Genomic DNA, 20,725 nt, shown 5'->3' on the forward strand with positions numbered 1-20,725 from the left:
TTCGCTTTATACTCCACCCCCTCACGGACCGACAAATACCTGTTGCTACTGCGGTTGGGCTCACGGACCAGTGAACCAATGGCAGAAGGATCGGATGTAATAAGCAGCTCTCTGGACCTATACGATTTCAGGACGCAACTTGGGGGCGGGATCTGTCAATTGGCTTCCCTGTAGTGACGAAATGCCTATGTTGGCGCAGTGCGCATGTGTGAAGGGTAAGTGGTCACATCCGGAATTTCTAAAAGGAACATGGCGGCGAGGGTAAGACGGGAGTAAATAGATGAATTTATATATAACGAAAAAGGATGAGAAAGTAATGCAGACTGGGAGGGAGACAGAGTTAGAATTGAGGCAACAGGGAATTTGCTGAGCCCGGGGGAGAGCACAGGCGATAAATAGGTGTGAAATAGGGAGACTGTGTGAGACAAACTGATACATTATCTTCATACATACACACACACACACACGACCTGCAGCCCTCCACTTATTGCTCATATAATCTGCATTCCAACAACAGTGGCATGTGATTGTAGAGAGGGCACAGAGGAGTCCATGGGAGGAGAAGAGATCTATAAATTATGCCAGGGTGAGATGAGGGCAGTGGCAGGGCACAGAGGAGTACACGGGAGCAGAAAAAAGGAAGATATATGTAGGGAGACAAGGGAAGTAGTTATAGATATGGAGATATGCAAGGGAGAGAGGGAAGCTCTAAGGATTGCAGAGGAATACATGGGATGAGAAGGAAAGCAGATTTAGGGAATATGAGACATGCTGGAGATGTTGGTAGGGTCATGCAGGGGGAGAAGAGGATGGGTTTGGGCAAGTGGAAGGCATGGCTTGCCCAGGAAACAGAAAAAAGTGGAAAAAAGCAGGAACATGGACAGACAAGCAGCATGGTTGGAGGAGAGGGAGGCAGAGAGATGGGGGATGCAGGAGAAGGAGGCAGAGATTGGAATGCAGGAGAGGGGAGACAGGTGGGGAAGCAGGAAAAGGAGGCAGAGAGATGGGGATGCAGGAAAGGGAGGCAAAGAGTTGGGGCTGGAGTAGAGGGAGGCAGAGAGATAGGGAGGAGAGGGAGGCAGAGAGATAGGAAAGAGAGGGAGGCAGAGAGATAGGAAAGAGAGGGAGGCAGAGACATAAGGAGGGGAGGGAGGCAGAGACATAAGGAGGGGAGGGAGGCAGAGAGATAAGGAGGGGGGGATGAGGAGACAGAGATGGGGATGGAGTAGAAGAAGGCAGAGGGAGTGATTGAGGAAAAGGAATGAAAGTAATTGTTGTGAGAGTAGTAGATGGGCACATACAGGGAGAGAAGGTTCTAAGGGGGCACATAGATGGGCAAGAATCTTGTGTTGCCTTTTTGCTAACATTGTTTGTGACATGTCTTACAAAAAGCTATTGTTTTTGACAGAGGTAAAGTGGCTATTGGCAGGCACTTCGGGCACTGTCTGTAGTTCCAAGTGTGCCGTTGTGTCTGTTATTTAACCGCTGTCATGTCGGGGGCCGGAAATAAGCGAGCCTCGAGCGACAATGGCTCTGGACCCTCAGAAAAGAAATCGAATCTTGAAGATAAGACACCTACTACGTTAATTGAACCCATACGACTAGGGGGCATCTCCTCAACGGCAAGTACCCACCATTTATATATCGACTTGTATTCTAGTAAATACCCTGAAACCTCAATTTTACATCATTTGATTTAAAGTTTTTCCCTTTTACATAGTTTTTTTTTGGTCCCACCAATATATAACTAATGACTAATCTCCCAATCAAATACCATAAACCTGCAGGAGGAGATGGATATGAAAGTCCTGCAGTTCAAGAACAAAAAACTAGCTGAACGCCTAGAGCAGAGACAGGGCTTTGAAGATGAACTCCGGGAGAAGATTGAGAAGCTGGAAAAAAGACAGGCTACAGATGATGCTACTCTTCTTATTGTGAACCGTTACTGGAGCAAGGTGAGTGGTGGTAGACCCTAAACATTATGGGCGAGCACTCACTCTCTGATCTGATGTCTGATTTTTGTTCCCTCTTTGTTTTGCTTTTAATTTCTTATTTCGGCTTTTTTGGTTTATTCTGGCAGCTGGATGAGGATGTTCACTTGCTGCTAAAGAGTTATGATACCGAGCTAAGTAACCAGAATGCTCCTCCTAATGCTCCCCCTGAGGAAATTGAGAGCGCCAAGGAAACTGCCATGGAAACAGAGGAAGGCTCAGAGGTCTCACAACCCCCACCAACTCAAGACAACAAAGGTAAGGGAAGGTGTAGAATCTCTGGTTTGAGGATTGGACATTTGGTTCTTTTATGGGGAACTAAGAATAACTTGGTCCTTGCAAGTTAATTTTGGGTTCTGTTGTTGCTCTCTGGTTGTGAAGTGTGTGGGACAGAATTATTATTTTATTAACATGTATTTAAAGAGCGCCAACATATTGCACAGCGCTGTAAAGTAAATGTGTTTGTAGATTTAAATCACATGAATTACATACGTTGAACATATGGCGTTACATACATCACAACCAATACAGGTACAAAAGGTGAGGAAGGCCCTGTGCAAAAGAAGTGGGCAAAATCAGAATTAAGTGAGATATGTGGTATTGCATTTGGTAGTTAAACAGAGTTAGGGTAGGCTTCTCTAAATAAGTGAGTTTGAGATCTTTTGAAAGCAGAAACGTTGGGAGAAAGTCAGGCGGAATGAGGAGGTAATGAGAGAAGAGTAAAATAGCAGGTCAGTAGAGGAGCGTAGTAAAGGGTTGGGTGAGTATATAGAGATGAGTTCATAGATGTAGGGTGGGGCAGAGTTATGAAGTGCTTAATTTGAATTTTATTCTGAAAAGGGTAAAGATTGATAAAACCGTGATAAAACAAGAGGCTTGGATTTGTAATTGAGATGAATGTGTGTATTGTGGGTGGAATGGCCTATTCAAAAATTGGACTCTGAAGCCTAATACACAACCTTTCTGTACCAACCTAGAAGGAAGGTCGAAGTGCTATAAACGTGATTCTTTTTGATCACAACCAAACAATCTTTCCTCTTAACCATATTAATCCATATTAATATGGATAATTCTCCATCCTCCATGATTTATAACTGAGTTATGCTTTAAAGCACCAGGTTGCTCTGGCTTTGCCATTTAATTTGTACTGATTTTCCTTTCATTTTTTTCTTTTCCCAGCAGCTGCTCCAGAACCTCCCCCTGCTCCTCATTTTTCTGCTGGAGCATTGCCAGACTCATCTTTAACCTTCTTAGCCACATTAGCCCACAGTACCAAAGAGGAAATTGAGCTGAAGCTGCAGGAACGCATGGAGTTTAGCAAGAAGGCTGTGTCCTGTGTTCTGGAAAGTTCTAACAAGCTCCACTGCCGTATGGAAGAGCTGTGTGACCGAATCCACAGTGGTGGTAATAGACGAGAAATGTGTTAATAGTAGGAAAGATTTAAAATGAATGAACTCTTTACATTCATATGTTTATTGCATTTGCACAGCTGGGGGATGTTGGACATCAAAAACCAGCACTAAACAAAAACTGGAGGCTGGTGGTGGAATCCTAGAATACTATTGGTTGTTCAGTGATGCATTAAAGGAGTAGATCACTTTCAAACACTTTTTTTCAGTTCAGTTGGTTTCAGATTGTTCACCAGAAGTAAAGACTTTTTCAATTACTTTCTATTTGAGATTGTTTTTCTAATATTGAAGTTTAAAGTTTCATTTTTTCACCTTCTAAAGCAGCTCTGGATGGGTCACCGACTCTTTAACTGTTCTAAATTGATTCATTTAGTTGATACATTTGTTATGTTTGTCCCTGCTGAGTTTCATTAAAGGCAGCTGTTAGATTTGATACAATAGTTGCTGATATTCCACAGATACTGCTGAGAAATGTATCAACTAAATGTATCAACTAAATGTAGCAAAATTGTAACAGTTCAGAATCTGTGCCTGGATCACTGTCTGAAACCCCAGAGACAAGAACATTTCAATTTTGGGAAAATTAAAAAAAATAAAAGCTGGAAAGCAATTGAAAAATGTCTTTATTTATGTTGAACAATCTGATAACTGCTGAACTAAAAAAAAGTTTTGGAAGGTGAACAAACTCCTTCAAGATTCCATGCCTTGATTTTTATTTGTTTATTTATCAGAGTTTGATCACTTGGGGGAATCGCTGCAAAAACTGAACAAAGAGCTTCTCAGTGAGGACCGTAAGCTGCAGGACCTTGCTACTGTGCTACAGGAGAAGCATCACCGCCTCTCGCTGCAGGTAGGACATTGTGGAGTGGAGAGATCTGTGATAACACTTACCCCTATATGTAATAAATTAGATGAGATGTTTGCTTTTAAACAGGTGACCAGTAAATGCTACCTGCTGATTGATTGGAAATCACTACTCTTTGTAACCTACATTATCTAACCCTGGTGTGAAATACCCAAACTGCTGCAGAGAAATATCTCCTGTATTTGCCACATTTAGATTAGAATCTCCCTCACTGTGTTGTTTATAAAAATATGAGGAAGAAAAAAACACGCTATCAACATTGAGCTATTTTTTTTTTTTCATTGTACAATTGGCCAGCTCCATGAGCTCCAGGACCGTGCGACTTCAACAGAGACCAAGGTGTCCGAGATGGAGAGGACCATTGAGGACTTGCAGTGGGACATTGAGAAATTACGCAAACATGAACAGAAGCTGAACCGTCACTTGGCAGAGGCCCTGGAGCAGGTACGAAATAAACAAAGCAGCGTTCTGTTTGCTCCTAAACTGGGTGATGCACCACGATACAAAGACATGAATTGTAGTAAGGATGGTGCACGTAAGGATGGTGCTTTGGGGCTTCATTTTTGGCCTTCTTTTAAGGAACAGTTAAGTAAAAAAATAAAAACTGGGTAAATAGGTTGTGCAAAAGAAAAAATGTTTCTAATATAGTTAGCCAAAAATGTAATGTATACATGCTGGAGTGACTGGATGTCTAACATAATAGCCAAAACACTACTTCCTGCTTTTCAGCTCTCTAACTCTGAGTTAGTCAGTGACTATAAAGCAACAGTTATGGCCCATGTGCCCCCCCCCCTCAAGTCACTGATTGGTTACTGCCTGATAACTAGGGATGCCACCTGGTCTGCATTTTACCGGCCTGGCCAGTAAAAATTATGGTTGGTCCCAATTTATTAATAGGGAAAAAAGATAAATATATAGGAAGGCCGTTATTTTTTTCTGGAAAAGGTGGCAACCCTAATGATTTCCAATCAGTGCAAAGCAAGAAAGCTGAAAAGCAGGAAGTATTCTTCTGGCTTTTATGCTACACATCCATTCACTCCAGCCCTTATACATTACATTTATGGCTAACTAATTATATTAGAAACATTTTTTATTGTGCACAGCCTATCTATTTACCCAGTTTTTACTTTTATACTGAACAATTCCTTCCACATGCAGAGCTCATTACTCCCTATTTGTCCAATGTTGTGACCCGTGCCGTGTTTCCATGTGTGCATTGCCATATTAAAATGGGATAACAATGGCATCGCTTCGCCAACAAATACATAATGAATCACATGCAAATAAAGGCATTTTACATGGTACTGTTTACTGTAATGTAAGGTCTTCCACAGTTTTAAAGGAGAAGGAAAGGCTAAAATTTAGTAAGCTGCTCTGAGTCCTCTGTCAAAAGAAACACCACATTTCTTTCCTTCTATTGTGTACTCATGGGCTTCTGTATCAGACTTCCTGTTTTCAACTTAAACCTCCAAGGCTTGGGCTTGAGCATGATCAGTCTGCTTCCTCCCCCTCCCTGCTGTATTCTGAGCCCACAGCAATGAGTGGGCAGGGAGAAACTCAGGCAGGAAGTGATGTCACAACAAGCTAATATGGCAGCTGCTATCCTAAACAAACAGAGAGAGATTCTAGAGCTGTTTACTCAGGTTTTAGTATATGTGTAACTAACTTCTGTATTTCTTGATGCTTATCTTTCCATGTCTCTGTCACTAGCTAAATTCTGGATACCACATCTCTGGAAGTTCTGGAAGTTTCCAGGGAGGACAGACTACCCTAAGTATGCAAAAGGTAACTTCACTTTTAAATTAAATTTTAGTCTGATGTAGAGAGTGATATTCCGTGACAATTTGCAATTGGTTTTAATTTTTTATTATTTGTGGTTTTTGAGTTATTTAGCTTTTTATTCAGTAGTTTTCAATTTCCGTTATCTGGTTGCTAGGGTCCAAATTACCCTAACAACCCTGCATTACTTGAATAAGAGACTGGAATATGAATAGGAGAGGCCTGAATAGAAAGATGAGTAATAAAAAGTAGCAATAACAATAAATGTGTAGCCTTACAGAACATTTGTTTTTCAGATGGGGTCAGTGACCCCCATTTGAAAGCTGGAAAGAGTCACAGTAAGAAGGAAAATTATTCAGAAGCAATAAAAAATGAAGACCAATTGAAAAGTTTCTTAGAATTAGCCATTCTACAACATACTAAAAGTGAACTTAAAGGAAAACTATACCCTCAAAATTAATGTTTAAGCAACAGATAGTTGATATCAAATTAAGTGACATATTAAAGAATCTTACTAAACTGGTATATATTTAAGTAAATATTGCCCTTTTACATCTCTTGCCTTGAACCACCTTTTTTGGGATGGTCTCTGTGCTGCCTCAGAGATCACCTTGCCAGAAATACTGCAGCTCTAACTGTAACAGGAAGAAGTGTGGGAGCAAAAGACAGAACTCTGTCTTTTAATTGGCTCATATGACCTAACATATATAGTTTGTGTGCACTGTGACTCATACGATCCCAGGAGGCGGCCCTTTTTTTTTTTTTTTTTTTTAAATGCCAGTTTTCTATTTATGATTACCCAATGGTACATACTACTAAAAAAGTATATTATTATGAAAATGGTTTATTTACATGAAGCAGGGTATTTACATATGAGCTGTTTTATGCAAAACGTTTTTATAGAGACCTACATCGTTCAGGGGGTATAGTTTTCCTTTAAAGGTGAACACCCCTTTAAACGATAAATAAGCCTTTAAAATAGGCGAATGTAAAATGAATGAGGGGGCTATTCTAAGAAATTTTGCAATGTACATTCATTATTTATTTTGTTTTTATTCCAAGATATTAAGAGATACATGTACTGTTAATATGAATGAATTTTGTTACAACACCGCCACCTGCTGGTCATTTTCTGTTTTAACAAAATTTAAAAGGTTTACTTATCCTTTAAGATCAACTATCCCTTTAGCATAGCTAATATATTATCTGTCTTTTTGCTGACTTTTGATCCTTTAGTTTCATGCCTAAGTGATCTCTATCCATCTATTAATCTCTAGTTTGAAATGCTGAATGCGGAACTCGATCAAAATCAGGAGCTTGCAAACGGTCGGATGTCCGAGTTGGAGAAGCTGCAGAATGAGCTACAGGCAGCTGTCAGGCTTAAGGAGAAGCTAAAGGTAATTTGTGAGCTCTGTGACTAGACCTCAAAGCATAATATAATGTATTTGTTGTTTACTCTTGCTCATCCTTCCATTCCTTTTTTTCGGTTTCGTCTCTGTCTGCTCTAGCTGGACCTGAGGACTTTGCCTGAGGAAGCAGTACGGAACACACAGGATTTCCGCTGCCTGCAGTCTCAGTTCTCTCTCCTGTACAATGAGTCTTTGCAAGTAAAGACTCAATTGGATGAGGCCCGCGGTGTGCTGTTAAGCGCCAAGAACAGCCACCTGAGACAGCTTGAGCGCATGGAGGTAGGACACATAGGGGGTTGGGGCACTATTTAGGCTTATAGCCATTCAGAGCAAGGAAAGGGATTCCAGTTTGTAAAAGAACCTGTATTGTGCTGAAATGTAATATATTATTATATATATATTTTACTAGATGTTCTGAAGCAAACACACAGTTGGTGTAGTAAGATAACAAGACACTACATTTAAATTCATCCAAAACTCTTTCACTTTTTGGTTACTGGTCCTTTAAATTGCTTCATAGTAAGCCTTTAACGGTTTGAGTGCCGGACTGGATGAATAGAGTATGACCTGAACAATCAAATCTCCACATTCTGGTCTAACAAGTGACCCTAGCGACCAGAGGACATATTCGATCATTTGAAACAAAAATGTTACAGAAAGTTAGCTTTTTGGTGAATGACCTTTTTTTTGTTTTTATTGAATTTTCCAAAAGTACAAGTATGCATGCACAGATAAGATGTAATAAAGGTTACATACATGTTAATTTATATCATAAGCACATCTGTCTCAGGGATTTATGTATAATATAGACTTTAGATAATGCATATTTTGATTAACAATGTATTGCAGGTATTTCTGTTCACGTCCCTTTAAAATATGCCTTACCGCTCGCTACTTGTTGATTTCTAAACTGAACTAAACATAAAACCTAGGATTCATCTGTATTAGGGATGCACAGAATCCACTATTTTGGATTCAGCCGAATCCCTGAATCCTTAGAGAAATATTTGGCTGAATACTGAACCGAATCCTAATTTGCATATGCATTTAGGGGTGGGAAGGGGAAAACAAATTTTTTACTTCCTTATTTGGTGACAAAAAGTCACGTGATTTCCCTCCCCGCCCCTAATATGCATATGCAAATTAGGATTCGGATTCAGTTCTGCCGGGCAGAAGGATTCGGCTGAATCCGAATCCTGCTGAAAAAGACCGATCCTGGCCGAATCCTGGATTTGGTGCATCCCTAATCTGTGTATCTATCTGAGAGGAACTTGTCTGGTGGTACCAGTGTGGATTGTTTATTTAGGAATATCTGATTTGCTTCCTGGTGCTACTTGCCCTTTTTTTTTTAGTTGATGAGATTTATTTAGTGCGTAATGAGGAATTTGTCCATCCGTATATTCTAGACCTTGTCAAATTTTTTTGGCCATCGCCTTTGTCAATTTATATAGCGGGATATTATTGTTTACCATTGTGGTCCATTGCTCCTTTGTCAGTGCTAGAGCTGATTTCCAATTGATGGCGATCAATTTTTTTGCATATAAGAATCGTGCCGATAGCAGGTTTCGAATTTTGCGAGACTGGGACGTGACTTCTACCTGATTAAGGAGGATTGGTAGAGGTTCTAGTTGGAGTGTGATGGAAGCAACATCTGAGCACTCCTCTAGTATATTTTCCCAAAACACTTGCATGTGGTGGCAGGACCACATCATATGTATAAAGTTGGCTGGGGTGTGATTGCATTTTGGACACACATCGGGGATAGCATGATTTATGTTGTACAATATATGTGGGGTAAAGTATGTTCTATGGAGATACCTGAATTGGATCATTTTGTCTCTCACATTTATCAAAGAATCATAAGATGTTCTAACACGTCTGCCCACATATCCAGTGATAGGGATGGAATATCTATGGCCCATTCGGCGTATAGTTTAGGGAGTATTGGTGGTGGAGGAAGACTGAGTAGTTTGTAGAATTGTGACTTTAGTAACCCTGGGGTGTGTGTGTATATTCTTCTAACCTTGTGGGGTCTGTGTCTATAATGGTGTGTGTGGTAGTTGAACAGTAATGGCGTGCCTTAATTGTAGGTATCGAAATAGCATTTTGCTTGGGAGGTTAAATTTGGCTTTGAGATCTTCAAATGTTAAAGGAAAACTATACCCCCAAAATGAATACTTAAGCAACAGATAGTTTATATCAAATTGAATGACATATTAAAGAATCTCACCAAACTGGAATATATATTTACATAAATATTGCCCTTTTACATCTCTTGCCTTGAGCCACCATTTCGTGACTCTATCTGTGCTGCCTCAGAGATCACCTGACCAGAAATACTACAACACTAACTGTAACAGGAAGAAGGGAGGAAGCAAAAGGCACAACTCTGTCTGTTAATTGGCTCATGTGACCTTACATGTGGTTTGTATGTGTGCACAGTGAATCTTACGATCCCAGGGGGCGGCCCTTATTTTTTAAAATGGCAATTTTCTATTTATGATTACCCAATGGCACATACTATTAAAAAAAGTATATTATTATGATAATGGTTCATTTACATGAAGCAGGGTTTTACACATGAGCTGTTTTACTCAGTATCTTTTAATAGAGACCTACATTGTTTGGGGGGTATAGTTTTCCTTTAAACGTTTGCCTCTATCAATTACGTCTCCATTATGTTTTATTTTAGAATTGTGCCCAGAGTGAAGGATCTGGGATGGCTTTGAGATGTGGTCGTTTGGGGTTAAACCATAGGGGTGAAAACTGTGAGCAATAGTTTTATCCCTAGGGAAGTGTTTTTGGGCTAATTTCCAGTCAGTTATGGGGCCTTCATGGTTCGTGTAACGTTCTTATTAATATCTAATCCTCTGTGAAGCAGGTTTTTTAGTGCCTCAGAGGATCCCACTAAATGTGACTTAAGTATAGTGGCTGCGTTCGAGCCTGTCGGTGAAGCCCACCACCATAATGTCACGAGTCTAGCTGACGAGTAGTACATGTGCATGTTGGGTTCAGCTAGTCCCCCAGCGGCTATGGAGAGTTGTAGTTTGCCTAGGGAGACTGGGGGGGGCAGATTTCGCCCAGTAAAGTGATGTAAGTAGCGAGGTGAATGACCTTTTTAATAGCAGTTTAATTTTTCCTTTTATCAACATTCTTTGTCTGAGACCTTAAATATTAACTCAGAAAATCACTCTTATTCAAAAAGATTGTATATGTGGTGTTTTTAATAGCTTAAATGCATTGGCACATAATCTCTCCTTGCATAGGACTTCAAATCCACCTGCTGTCACTGAAAAGGTCTTTCTAGTGGCGGATGGGGATAAGTGGGAGCCGGAACAGAGGCGTTATTCCCTTCATTGGACACTTAAAGGAAAACTATACCCCCAAAATGAATACTTAAGCAACAGATAGTTTATATCAAATTGAATGACATATTAAAGAATCTTACCAAACTGGAATATATATTTACATAAATATCGCCCTTTTACATCTCTTGCCTTGAACCACCATTTCAAGACTCTATCTGTGCTGCCTCAGAGATCACCTGACCAGAAATACTACAACACTAACTGTAACAGGAAGAAGTGTTGAAGCAAAAGGCAGAACTCTGTCTGTTAATTGGCTCATGTGACCTTACATGTGGTTTGTATGTGTACACAGTGAATCTTACGATCTCAGGGGGCGGCCCTTATTTTTTAAAATGGCAATTTTCTATTTATGATTACCCAATGGCACATACTACTAAAAAAGTATATTATTATGATAATGGTTCATTTACATGAAGCAGGGTTTTACACGTGAGCTGTTTTACTCAGTATCTTTTAATAGAGACCTACATTGTTTGGGGGGTATAGTTTTCCTTTAATGCTGCTGCAGGGAAATGGAGGGTGTCCTTTAGATCCATGTACCCCTCTTTCTCTCCCCGTACCTTAACCCTTTTCTCTTTATGACTCTGCCCTGTGCCAACCACAAACTGAGCACAGTGTGTGGGGGAACTGGGAGAATAGCTGGCCTTTAATTATAGAGGTGGAGGGAGAGAAAGGGAGTGCTCCCTCTGTGCTGGGAGGACAGGATTAATTCTCAATCCATTTTAGCAGTTGCAGTCAGTGCTCATTGTTGTTGCAGAGCGAGGAGCTGTCTGTGCAAAAGAAACTGCGCACTGAACTGATCCAGCTGGAGGATACGCTCGCCCAGGTACGCAAAGAGTATGAAATGCTGAGGATAGAGTTTGAGCAGAACCTGGCAGCCAATGAGCAAGCAGGTAAGAGTGTGTAATGTATTGGAACATGGTAGAAACCCAAGAAAATATTGCCCCTCTGTTTGCTCACCTACTGTATCATTTCATTTGTCTCATCAGGTCCTATTAATAGAGAGATGCGGCATCTCATTGGAAGCCTCCAAAACCACAACCACCAACTGAAGGGCGACGTGCAGAGATACAAGCGCAAGGTGCGAGATTCCCACGCAGAGGTGAGCAAGGTGAGAGGGACATTCCTTGACTCATTACAGTTCATATGAAAATGGGTGGGATCCGAAAACTACTATGTGATATTGAGAGGAACAAAGAGGAAGCACATGCTGAGAAAAAATTTGTTTTGGAAACCAAGACCTAAAACATGGCAGGAGTAAGTCCAACACTTACAAACACTAGTGATTATCAAGTGAGGAATCCACATTGTTTACTACCATTTATGAAAAGAAGCAGCCTCATCATTTCCCTCTGATCACCTGAACGTGTGGCCCTGAATGTTTTATTACACCAACCTTTTCATGCTTTATAACTGATGATTTGCCGGTCTGATGGTTCCTTCTTTATCACTCGTTGCTTCTCAGCTGCGATTGCAAATTGGCGGACCGCCCTGTTCTCAGCCTGCAGTTTCAGGATCAGAACCAACTAACCCCGTTACTGTGAAAGAGGAAGAGATAGAAGTGAAGAAAGAACCCCCTGCCGCTGTGCTGCGAGAGCCCGAGACTCCCACTACCCCTGAAGTGAAGAAGGAGGAGGAAGAGCAAAAGAAAGAGACAGAGCGGACCAAGGCACGAGAGAGGGAGGTGGAGCGAGAACGAGACAAAGATCGTGAAAGAGACAAAGAAAAGGAAAGAGAGCGGGACAGAGATAGAGACAAACCGAAAACAGACGAGAGCAAAAGGAAAGACAGTGACGTTCTGAAGCAGCTCCGGGCAGAGTTCAAGTAAGTGAACCCTTTTCCCCCCAGTTACAGCATATTGTGGATGCCCCCACATGGTGATCCTTGCCACTTATTTGGCCAATTGATTGCCTGCTTTTCTACTTAAAGGATAAGTTAACCTTTAAAATAAGTGCATGTAAAATGAATGAGTTTTGCTATTCTAAGAAGTTGTCAGGAGAAAGAAAGAGGCTGCTCTGATGTTCTTCTGCTTAGGAAAGATTTGAGAAAGGTTTCTAATTGTTTTCCTAAGCAGAAGAACATCAGAGCAGCCTCTTTCTTTCTCCTGACAACTTCCTTGACTACTTGGTGGAAAGACTGGTGGGAAACTGACCAGCAGGTGGTGCTGTTGGAACAAAATTCTTTCATATTAAAAGTTATTCATAAATAATGAATGTATACTGCAAAATTTCTTAGAATAGCCCCCTCGTCACTTTTACTTCAATTGTACTTATTTTAAAGGTTTACTTGTCCTTTAATAGCTTATCTCCTATCACACTCGTTCCCTGTTATCTCCTGTATACCAACCAGACTTATTAACCCTTTTCATTCAATACATTACTTCCCCCCCTCCCCACTTCTCTAATTACCCATTTCTGATTAGTTTGTGTTCCTCTTCAGGAAGGCCCAGGAGAGCCAGAAAGAGATGAAGCTGCTGTTAGATATGTACAAATCTGCCCCCAAAGAGCAGAGAGACAAGGTCCAGCTGATGGCAGCTGAGAAAAAAAACAAGGCTGAGGTTTGTCTCTCTCCCTACACATTCATGCTAAGCAATAGCTCTTTCTAACATAGTCTACGTCACTGTTTTGTGATTGGTAGAGGTGCTTCTGATGTACATGTATTCTACGAGGGAGAGGAACTGTATTTCACTTAGGGATATACCAAGTCTAGATTTGGTTCAGGATTCTGCGTTTTTTAGCAGGATTCGGATTTGGCCCAATCCTTGTGCCTGGCCGAACCAAAGCCAAATTCTAATTTGCATATGTAAATTAGGGGTGGGAAGGGAAATCATGTGACTTTTTGTCACAAAACAAGGAAGTCAAAAAATGTTTCTGCACTTTTTCCTTTCCCGACCTTAATTTGCATATGCAAATTGGAATTTGGTTCGGTATTTGGGCGAATCTTTCACGGAGGATTCAGGAATTCGGCCGAATCTCAAATAGTGGATTCAATGCATCCTGTTCTTTTCCATTCACTCAATCAGTCTTCACTCAATGTCTTCTTCTTTTCCCCTGCAGATGGAGGAGCTGCGTGTCCGGGTGCAAGCTCTCGAGGAGAAAGACAGGCGGGAGAGGAAAAAGCTTGCAGATGAGGAAGCGCTGAGGAAAATCAAAATGGCTGAAGAACAAATAGAGCATTTACAGAGGAAACTGACTGCCACCAAACAGGTAAGAGAAAAAGGGCTGCTGGGAATACAAACCCCCAGTGTTCCTGTGTCTATGCTATACTGCTCTCATTATGAGTAAGGACACAGTAATTATGTTATTAAAGGGATACTGTCATGGGAAAAAACATTTTTTTCAAAATGAATCCGTTAATAGTGCTGCTCCAGCAGAATTCTGCACTGAAATCCATTTCTCAAAAGAGCAAACAGATTTTTTTATATTCAATTTTGAAATCTGACATGGGGCTAGACATATTGTCAATTTCTCAGCTGCCCCAAGTCATGTGACTTGTGCTCTGATAAACTTCAATCACTCTTTACTGCTGTACTGCAAGTTGGAGTGATATCACCCCCCTTTCCCCCCCCCCAGCAGCCAAACAAAAGAACAATGGGAAGGTAACCAGATAGCAGCTCCCTAACACAAGATAACAGCTGCCTGGTAGATATAAGAACAACACTCAATAGTAAAAACCCATGTCCCACTGAGACACATTCAGTTACATTGAGAAGGAAAAACAGCAGCCTGCAAAAAGGATTTCGCTCCTAAAGTGCAGGCACAAGTCACATGACCAGGGGCAGCTGGGAAATTGACAAAATGTCTAGCCCCATGTCAGATTTCAAAATTGAATATAAAAAAATCTGTTTGCTCTTTTGAGAAATGGATTTCAGTGCAGAATTCTGCTGGAGCAGCACTATTAACTGATTCATTTTGAAAAAATGTTTTTTTCTCATGACAGTATTCCTTTAATTTAAAGGAGCAGTTTAGTATAAAAATAAAAACTGGGTAAATAGACAGGCTGTGCAAAATAAAAAAATTGTTTATATATAGTATATATAGTTTTAGGCAAAAATGTAATGTATAAAGGCTGGAGTGAGTGGATGTGTAACATAATAGCCAGAACACTACTTCCTGCTTTTCAGCTCTCTAACTCTGAGTTAGTCAGCGACTTGAAGGGGGGCCACATGGGACATAACTGTTCAGTGAGTTTGTAATTGATCCTCAGCATTCAGCTCAGATTCAAAAGCAACAGTTATGACCCATGTGCCCTCCCTCCCCAACTAACTATATTAGATTTTTTATTTTGCACATACTATCTATTTACCCAGTTTTTATTTTTATACAAAACAATTCCTTTAAGCTCTTGTCACTTGCAGGTGCTTTTCTGATGCTTCTCCTTACAGCAAGGAGGTGCGAGGAAAGGCATTTAGTACGGCCCTGCACAAGGGTTATACCAGGCGACCACCAGCATTGACAACAAGGCCAAGACCTAAGTCAGTTCTTCCCGGGTCTCCTTGTGTCAGTTCCCCAATGTTGGATTCCTGCTGGATCTTCAATAAGCATTTGATGCTGTCCCAACACAGCAATTGCTCTATTCCTTTAAAGGAGAAGGAAAGGCTAAAATTTAGTAAGCTTTATCAGAAAGGTCTATATAAATACACCTGTAAACCCTCAAAGTAATGCAGCTCTGAGTCCTCTGTCAAAAGAAACACCACATTTCTTTCCTTCTATTGTGTACTCATGGGCTTCTGTATCAGACTTACTGTTTTCAGTTTAAACCTCCAGGGCTAGGGCTTGAGCATGCTCAGTTTGCTCCTCTCTCCTTTCCTGCTGTAATCTGAGCCCATAGCTATAAGTGAGCAGGAAGTGATGTCACTCCAAGCTACTATGGCAGCTGCTATCTTAAACAAACAGAGAGAACTAGAGCTATTTACTCAGGTATGGTAACGTATTCTGCAGAATAAATGGTGTTATAGCTTGCACTATTGTGGCTAATCTTTTGTCAATAATCTGCCTCTGTATCTTTCCTTCTCCTTTAATGTGGCAGGGCTTAGTTGCTTGTTTTTATTGGTCTATGGAAATTTGTGTAGAATTAAATCCGTTTTATAAATTGGGCTAGACATCTCTCTGGTTAGTGCTGGGATGTGATATATGATATATTTAATCTCTAAACGCAGGAGGAGGAGGCCTTACTGTCAGAGATGGACGTGACGGGCCAGGCATTTGAGGACATGCAGGAGCAGAATATTCGCCTAATGCAGCAGCTCCGTGAGAAGGACGACGCCAACTTTAAACTTATGTCTGAGAGGATCAAATCCAACCAGATACACAAACTCCTGAGGGAAGAGAAGGAGGAGATGGCTGAGCAGGTGCAAGGGCTGAAAACTCAGGTAGGTGCCTGCCACATGCCAAAACATTCATACGGGTCAAAAGAATCGCCAGCAAATCCAGTCATCCCCTCCCTTGATACTTACTCTCTGTATTGAGTTTTACTGGGCACTGGCCTTGACTGAAGTCAATCAGTTGCTTTTCCCATAACGTTGTTCTCTATGGACTATATAAAGTTTGTTGATATGATACTAGAGGTCACCTTTTTCCATAATATTCGCTTTACGCCCGTCGGACGGGCCCCCCCGGGATACCAGGAAAACTCCCGGTGGGCCCAGATGTCAGTGGCCCCTCTTGCTTCTAATCATTTGGCCTATTTCATGGTCATTCCCTATTTATATGAGAACAAAAAGGCTAAATAGATGGAATAATAGACTATAGTATGTAAAGAAAAAGAGACTAGGAGAATAGAGGTTGAGTGAGGAGAGGAAGAAAATAGTACTGAGAGTGGCCCCTGGTCTGAGGTTTTTTGGTGGGCCCCTGGTGTCCCAGTCCGACACAGCCTGTACTGCTTGGTGACACTGGGGTGTATATGTAACAATATTGTTGTGTGTGTCTCAGGTGGATGCTCAGTTGTCACAGGTACAAAAGCTGGAGGAGAGAGAGCGCCTTTTACACACATCTATGACTTCCATTGAGAAGGACGTAGCGCTTAGAACGCAGTCACTGGAACTGAACAAGAGGAAGGTAAGCCACCCGCCAACCCTTACACAATAGACCCAACCACTGACCCTTGACCCTTCCCATGACTCATTGCTAATGCTACAGCATCATTCCTTGTATTGTTCCATTAGAATTGCTAATTATATACATATATGTTGTTTATTAGGCAGTGGAGGCAGCCCAGCTTGCAGAAGACCTGAAAGTACAAGTGGAGCACATAGAGGTTACACTGAGGGACACCCAGAACTTTGTATGTGAGAACCGAAGCGCTAAAGAAAAGGAGTCCTTCAGCCTCAAAAGAGCTCAGGTAAAAAACATTCTGCTGCATAATCCAGCCTGGTGAATGTGTCTCCTTTATTCATAGAGTTGTCCCTTTACAGGAGGACGTCTCTCGTCTGAGAAGGAAACTGGAGAAGCAGAAGAAGATGGAGGTTTATGCAGATGCCGACCAAATCCTACAGGAGGAGATTAAAGAGTACAGGGTGAGTAAGGGCAATAGCCGGCTAAGGAGATGGGAGGTAGTGGAAGCGGGGCGTGTAGGGCACATTGGTCCATTCATGAGTTGCTTTGCAAATGTCAAGTTAAAGGATAAGTAAACCTTTAAAATAAGTGAATGTAAAATGAATGAGGGGGCTATTCTAAGCACTTTTGTAATGTACATTAATTGTGTATTTATTCTCCTGATATTAAGGATAATTGTACTGTTAATATGAATTTTGTTCCAACAGCACCACCTGCTGGTCAGTTTCTGACTAGTCTGACCACCAAGTAGTCAAAGAAGTTGTCAGGAGAAAGAAAGAGGCTGCTCTGATGTTCTTCTGCTTAGGAAAAAAAATAGAAACCTTTCTCACATCTTTCCTAAGCAGAAGAACATCAGAGCAGCCTCTTTCTTTCTCCTGACAACTTCCTTGACTACTTGGTCAGAAACTGACCAGCAGGTGGCGCTGTTGTAACACAATTCATTCATATTAACAGTACATGTATCCCTTAATATCTTGGAATAAAAAAAAAAATAATGAATGTAAATGACAAAAGTGCTAAGAAAAGCCCGCTCGTCAATTTTGCATTCACGTATTTTAAAAGTTTACTTATCCTTTAAAAGGAAAGTAGCAAAGAGGGAGGAAATGGTCACTTAATGGCCCAGGGTCAGCACTACAGACAGGAAGAGGTTAAAGCAATAGCTGAAAGGCTGCTGATTGCACTTCATTATGTATTAGAAATATGGTGGTTAGAAAGAAATGCTTTGCAGTGAATTCTGGATACTGACATTTGTCTTCCCCCTGGTGCTTTCAGGCCAAACTCACTTGTCCTTGTTGTAACACACGGAAAAAGGACGCCGTCCTCATCAAGTGCTTTCACGTCTTCTGCTTTGAGTGCGTGAGGACCCGATACGAGTCTCGGCAGCGCAAGTGTCCCAAGTGCAACGCAGCCTTCGGAGCTCACGATTTTCACCGGATTTACATCAATTAAAGGTGACCCGGTGGTCTCTGAGATCAACTTTGGCACTAGGTGCATCCGTTTGGACCATAAGGTGACGGAATTCAGGGAATCAGTCACCCAAATAAACTGACGCCCGATATCTAGCAATCCCTCAAATGACTGGGATCTACTCCTCAACACAATAACCCTCATTTTAAGGGGTTGGATAAGAACTGGAGGGATGAGAAATGGGCAAGTAATGTCCGTTCAGAGTGGACAATAAAGAAAACTGTAGGACCAAACTGTCTGCTGGAGCCTTCAGTGTTGTGAATAATATGTGCGATAGGATCTGTGCGACGGGATTGGAGAGATTTTTTATCTTTTTCCCCATGCAGTAGAGCTCAGCCGCTGGGGCACATGGAACACAACCGCTTGAAGCCATGTTTTTCTTCTTTACAGAAGGGAAAACTCTACTTTCCCACCTGGGCTGCCTATTCTGATAGTATGATCAGCCTTGAGCAGGGAAGGATTTTAGAAAAATATTTTATTTAAAGGAGAAGTTTGCCTTTATTTCTCATTTGATTTAGGTTGCCATTGTCTACTGTGTATTACAAGTTAAGATGACAGCGAGGTTCATGCACATGAGATGGGTGTATGTCTAATACCTGGAGAAAACCCATTACTCCCTGCTGTGGTTCCTGTTGAACTGAATGGGATATTGTTGGCAGCAAAAACATGACCATGCTTTCACCTGTATCCTATTCAAGACAATGGGAGTGGTCATGGGTGCTTTTTAACTGGCTGCAACTGTGTGCCAATCAGCCTTTACATTTGAAAGACTGCATCAGCAGCTTTGCCATTTGAAGGATAAGTAAACCTTTAAAATAAGTGAATGTAAAATTGACGAGGGGGCTATTCTAAGCACTTTTACAATGCACAATCATTATTTATTTTGTTTTTATTCCAAGATATTAAGGGATATATGTACTGTTAATATGAATGAATTGTGTTACAACAGCACCACCTGCTGGTCATTTTCTGACCAGTCTGACCACCAAGTAGTCAAGGAAGTTGTCAGGAGAAAGAAAGAGGCTGCTCTGATGTTCTTCTGCTTAGGAATAAAATTAGAAACCTTTCTCAAATCTTTGCTTAGCAGAAGAACATCAGAGCAGTCTCTTTCTTTCTCCTGACAACTTCCTTGACTACTTGGTGGTCAGACTGGTGGGAAACTGACCAGCAGGTGGTGCTGTTGTAACACAATTCATTCATATTAACAGCACATGTATCCCTTAATATCTTGGAATAAAAACAAAACAAATAATGAATGTACATTACAAAAGTGCTTAGAATAGCCCCCTCATAAATTTTACATGCCCTTATTTTAAAGGTTTACTTATCCTTTAAGTACTGCTACTTACCTGTTCTGCTAGGTGGCAATTGTTTGCCTTAGGCTTCCATACAATATAGCCACTTGCTAAGATAAATGCCACTATCTGATATTGTGTATGGAATATCTGATGCATCCCGCCGAAACTGTAAGTAGCGCAAATAGGTGGGGCTCATTTATAAACGCTGGGCAAATCTTCACCCAGGTAGTAACCTATGGCAACCGATCAAATGTTTGCTTTCATTGTTCAACCTGCAGCTGGCTGTAAAGAGCCAGTCACTGATTGGTCAATATTGGTTATTGCCCAGGTGCAAATTTGCCCAGTGTTCATAAATGAGCCACATTGTCTTTTCTCCCCAGAGAGTCTATAATTGCCCTTTAGTATTGCCACTATGTGTTTCCCAGGAAAGCACAGTATCAGCTCCATTTTTGGTTGCCACCAGCTTCATCATCTGCCTCCATTCCTGTACCCATGTGCCCTGTAAGATCAGCTGTCTAGTCCGTGTGCTGGAACTGTTACGTTATGTATAGAGACATATGTCCGGCTATGGTCCCAACCTTGCCTATTTATTTTAGAACCGTGGTCCTTGCGTCATCTCCTGTCCAAATGTCATTTAGGATAGTGGCAAATTAGTCTCGTGCCCCTCCTAATGCAGAAACTCAGGTCAGGAAAAGCCTTAAATAATGACTTATTTATTTACATCCCCCATTTCTGCCCCAGCCAATATCCTATAGGGCAGGGATCCCCAACCTTTTGAACCCGTGAGCAACATTCAGAAGTATAAGGAGTTGAGGAGCAACACAAGCATGAAAGATGTTCTTGGGGTGCCAAATAAGTGCTGTGATTGGCCATTTGGTAGCCCCTGTGTGGATTGTGAACCTACATTGAGGCTCTGTTTGGCACTACATCTGGTTTTTATGAAACCTAATATAGTCTCCAAGCTAGGAATTCTAAAATAATCATCTGCTTTGAGGCCACTGGGAGCAACATCCAAGGGGTTGGAGAGCAACATGTAGCTCACGAGCTACTGGTTGGGGATCACTGCTATAGGGTATCACACTGACA

The 20,725-nt window shown here is 41.3% G+C and overlaps 1 protein-coding gene across 4 annotated transcripts; it reads left to right on the forward strand.

Moving 5' to 3' along the window:
• Positions 1-83: 83 nt before the first annotated feature.
• Positions 84-18,570, forward strand: rnf40.S (ring finger protein 40, E3 ubiquitin protein ligase S homeolog). 4 transcript variants are annotated; one of them, XM_018239368.2, is made up of 20 exons: positions 84-215; positions 1,409-1,622; positions 1,788-1,955; positions 2,081-2,249; positions 3,171-3,395; positions 4,132-4,250; positions 4,563-4,709; positions 5,976-6,050; positions 7,322-7,441; positions 7,553-7,732; positions 11,579-11,714; positions 11,811-11,932; positions 12,287-12,645; positions 13,261-13,378; positions 13,878-14,027; positions 15,980-16,192; positions 16,752-16,877; positions 17,020-17,160; positions 17,234-17,335; positions 18,147-18,570. In XM_018239368.2, the coding sequence occupies exons 2-20, from the start codon at positions 1,491-1,493 to the stop codon at positions 18,321-18,323; spliced, it is 2,979 nt and encodes a 992-aa protein (XP_018094857.1). In that variant the 5' UTR covers positions 84-215; positions 1,409-1,490; the 3' UTR covers positions 18,324-18,570. The 4 variants fall into 4 exon arrangements, with proteins under 4 accessions (XP_018094857.1, XP_018094856.1, XP_018094859.1 ...); XM_018239367.2 differs by having other exon boundaries at positions 122-261; XM_018239370.2 differs by having other exon boundaries at positions 122-261; positions 11,811-11,923.
• Positions 18,571-20,725: the final 2,155 nt, after the last annotated feature.

The sequence above is a fragment of the Xenopus laevis genome, chromosome 9_10S (assembly GCF_017654675.1).
Source record: "Xenopus laevis strain J_2021 chromosome 9_10S, Xenopus_laevis_v10.1, whole genome shotgun sequence".
Classification (NCBI taxonomy): Eukaryota; Metazoa; Chordata; class Amphibia; order Anura; family Pipidae; genus Xenopus; species Xenopus laevis.